This window comes from Octopus sinensis, linkage group LG28, assembly GCF_006345805.1.
Source record: "Octopus sinensis linkage group LG28, ASM634580v1, whole genome shotgun sequence".
Classification (NCBI taxonomy): Eukaryota; Metazoa; Mollusca; class Cephalopoda; order Octopoda; family Octopodidae; genus Octopus; species Octopus sinensis.
This window is the reverse complement of record NC_043024.1, coordinates 9276450-9279880: the sequence shown is the minus strand read 5'-3', so window position 1 is coordinate 9279880 and position 3431 is coordinate 9276450. Positions and strand designations below refer to the sequence as shown.

The 3431-nt window shown below is 44.9% G+C and overlaps 1 protein-coding gene across 1 annotated transcript in view; it reads left to right on the top strand.

Annotated features, from left to right (window-relative positions):
- Positions 1 to 2122: 2122 nt before the first annotated feature.
- LOC115225656 (G-protein-signaling modulator 2) overlaps positions 2123 to 3431 on the top strand; it is a 116869-nt gene continuing 115560 nt past the window's right edge. The window contains exon 1 of the mRNA XM_029796572.2: positions 2123 to 2157. Within this exon, the coding sequence (XP_029652432.1) occupies positions 2123 to 2157 (35 nt within the window). The remainder of the gene's footprint in view (positions 2158 to 3431) is intronic.

Genomic DNA, 3431 nt, shown 5'->3' with positions numbered 1-3431 from the left:
AAGGTCTTTCAACAGCATTTCGCTCGGTTGTTTGGGGAGGGCGATCCACTCGAGCGAGGGGAGGACTTACAGAACTTCCTAGCTGGTGGGCCTCGGCTCTCGCCAAGCAGAGCGGAACGCTGTGAAGGACCGATTACTCCCGCGGAGGTAAGAGGGGTTTTGGCTGAATGCGCCCGGGAAAAGTCGCCGGGACTGGATGGTCTGCCCTATGAGTTTTATTGTTGTATGCCGGACTTGTTCGGGGACATACTGGCAAGCGTCTACGCAAACTGGCAACAGAATGGGAGGATTCCCAGTTCTGTGAGCCGGGGAGTTGTGACGCTGATCCAGAAAGACCCGAGCAAGGGGGATAATATTAGTAATTATAGGCCCATAACTCTACTTAATGTAGAGTTAAAGATTTTGGCCAAGGTGTTAGCAGAAAGGTTGAAGGTCGTCATGGAAAAACTTGTCGGAAAGGCACAGACATGTGCAATCCCAGGCAGGTCGATCGAAGATAATCTTCACCTTCTACGCTACACTATAGACAGGGTTGGGCAATTAGCCGGCAAAGGAGGGGCATTGGTCCATTTAGACCAAAGTAAAGCATTTGATAGGGTAGATCATCAGTACCTGGCGACGGTTCTCGAAGCGGCTGGGCTAGGTCCTGACTTTCGCGGGTGGATATCAGCTATGTACAGCGGTATCAAGTCCACAGTCCAGATAAACGGTTACTTAACGGAACCGTTTTCGATTAAGCGTTCAGTTCGTCAAGGATGTCCCTTGTCCCCTCTCCTGTACGTTTTGGCTCTTGAGCCATTGCTGCGGAAGTTGGAGACGGTGAGATGCAATCCTAATGAAATCGGATGCGGTAAGTCTGTTTCTGCGTATGCGGATGACGTCACCTTCATCGTGTCCAACGAAGCACAACTAACTCGTGTAGAAGGTGCTCTCCGAAGATACGAAGCGGTGGCTGGGGCAAAAGTTAACAAGGACAAGTCCACTGGTTTGCGCCTCGGCACCTGGAGGAACAAGCCGATATCGTCCAGTGTTGTTGGACACTGGACAGATGGTCCTGTTAAATTGCTTGGAGTTTGGTTTGGTTCAGACTCCCAGACGGAGAAAAATTGGAGCGAGGTAGTGACCAAGGTAGAAGCCATAGTTTGGGAGTGGTCCGGAAGGCATCTTTCCTTGAAAGGGAGGGCGGAGGTGGTACAGGTGTTTATAGCATCTGTAATCACCTATCGCCTGACTGTCGTGCCTTGCCCCGATTTGTGGCTAAGCAAGTTGGATCGACTCCTTTTCCGCTTTTTGTGGAAGGGAGGAAAGCCACTTGTAAGGCGCTCCGTGTGTTGCCAGGAACCACTAAAGGTGGGCTGGGGATGCCTTGGTTAATGATGCGCAGGCATGCGCTGAGACTGAGACATCTCTGGTTTCACCTGGAAGGTGATAAGGTGTGGAGTCCGCTGGCAGATAATTTCTTCCCGCAACCGGACTCTATGGAGAGATTTAAACCCGGTTTCATTAAAAGACGGAACTGACTTTATGGCAGAAAGAGTGCCGACAGGCACTCTGGCTGATCCACAAGATAGGCAAAGCCGGCTGCGGGAATACCACCTCGACATTTTATAGAAGGATGGTAGAGGCAAAAAATGACGACGTCCTAAGAGGGTCTCTGGGGTTCGATGAGGATCAACTATCCGACCTGTTTAAGAAGACTTTCAAGCCGGGGTATTTGGACAATTACCAAAAATCCCTGACTTGGCAGTGCTATAGGAATGCTCTACCTGTTCGCGATAAGTTATATAGGCATGGAATGTCAGTGCCACCGACATGTCCAAGATGTGGGTTGGACGATGAAACCGTCCAGCACGCTTTTGTACATTGTCAGGAGCTGTCAGGCTTAATAAGTTACGTAGAACACGTGTTGTCGCATCTGGGACGAGTACAGCTATCGGCTGGTTCTATAATAAAGATGATACCGCCAGCTGGACTCTCAAAGGAAGGTGAGGCTTGTTTTCACTGTACGGTGGCAGTACTGAAAGAGTGTGTGTGGAGAACTAGATTGGAAGGTTTGGTGTCAGGATCCTTTGTCTCTGGATATGGTATGTTAAAATACTTCAGATACCATCTAAAGAGCAAGATGGATTTAGAGAAGAGGAACCTGACACAGAAAAAGTATGTGAATCGATGGAAGGATGTGATAAAAAAGGTGGGTGTGAGTAACCCTGCTTGGTCATCATGAAGGGAGAAAATAGTCTCTGGGCTCTTAGGCTGTCGGGTAAGAATCCTGACTGTGATATACCTAGCTGGCCAAAATCATTTTTAATTTAAAAAAAAAAAAAAGGAGAAAAGTAAAGTCTAGTATCATAATCAATAATCAACATATGTAAATATCAAACGAACAACGTAAACTTTTTGTAATTATGTTTTGTATTGTAATGTACTATCTCTGTAAGATTTTTATAATCATAATAAAGATTTAGGAAGCGACACCTACTGGTTTGGCTACGCTGCATTGAAAAGGGGCAATACCCCGAAACGCGTCTGTAGCTGCCGGCCAAGTAGTGTGGAGCGACTGACCTCCCTTGTTCAAAGGTTATATGGATACAGTTTGTGTATCAAATAGCTAACTTAAGGCGATGGCCTCATGGAGCTAATAAGCGGCCAGCTTTTTTCTTATTTTTATAAGAATGCCATATTAGTATGGCGATAAATAATATTTTCCGGGAACGCTGCCGTTGTTCTCTTTTAGAGAGACTTAGTAATTTAATAATTTTCTATTATTGAAAACAAGTGGATGTATTCCACCGAATCTAGGTAAATAAAACCTTTGAACAGAGATTGTCGGAAGCGACACCTACTGGTTTGGCTACGCTGCATTGAAAAGGGGCAATACCCCGAAACGCGTCTGTAGCTGCCGGCCAGTAGTGTGGAGCGACTGACCTCCCTTGTTCAAAGGTTATATGGATACAGTTTGTGTATCAAATAGCTAACTTAAGGCGATGGCCTCATGGAGCTAATAAGCGGTCAGCTTTTTTCTTATTTTTTATAGAATGCCCATATTAGTATCGGGCGATAATAATATATATTATATATATATATATATATAATATAAAATTAAATTTAGGGTAACAAATTGATATTTATCAATTAGAACCAGTGGTCTAGCATATTAAAAAAGAATCCGAAGATTAAAATATTTATATTACCAATTAAGACTGCACACGAAAAGTGGACAGTCAAAACATGCTAGATATAGACGTCAATCGCCATTCTCATCAAAAGTCTGGGTTCCGCTCCAGCCAAAAGGTTGAAAAGCATGCTATAAAGGAGCTATTGTGGTAGCAGACCACAAACACACGGTTGTAATTCCTCCTCTACTACCGTTTTTTGTTGTTTTTTTTTGGCTTGTAGCCAACCATGTTAGCTACGACATTTGTGCAGCAGCT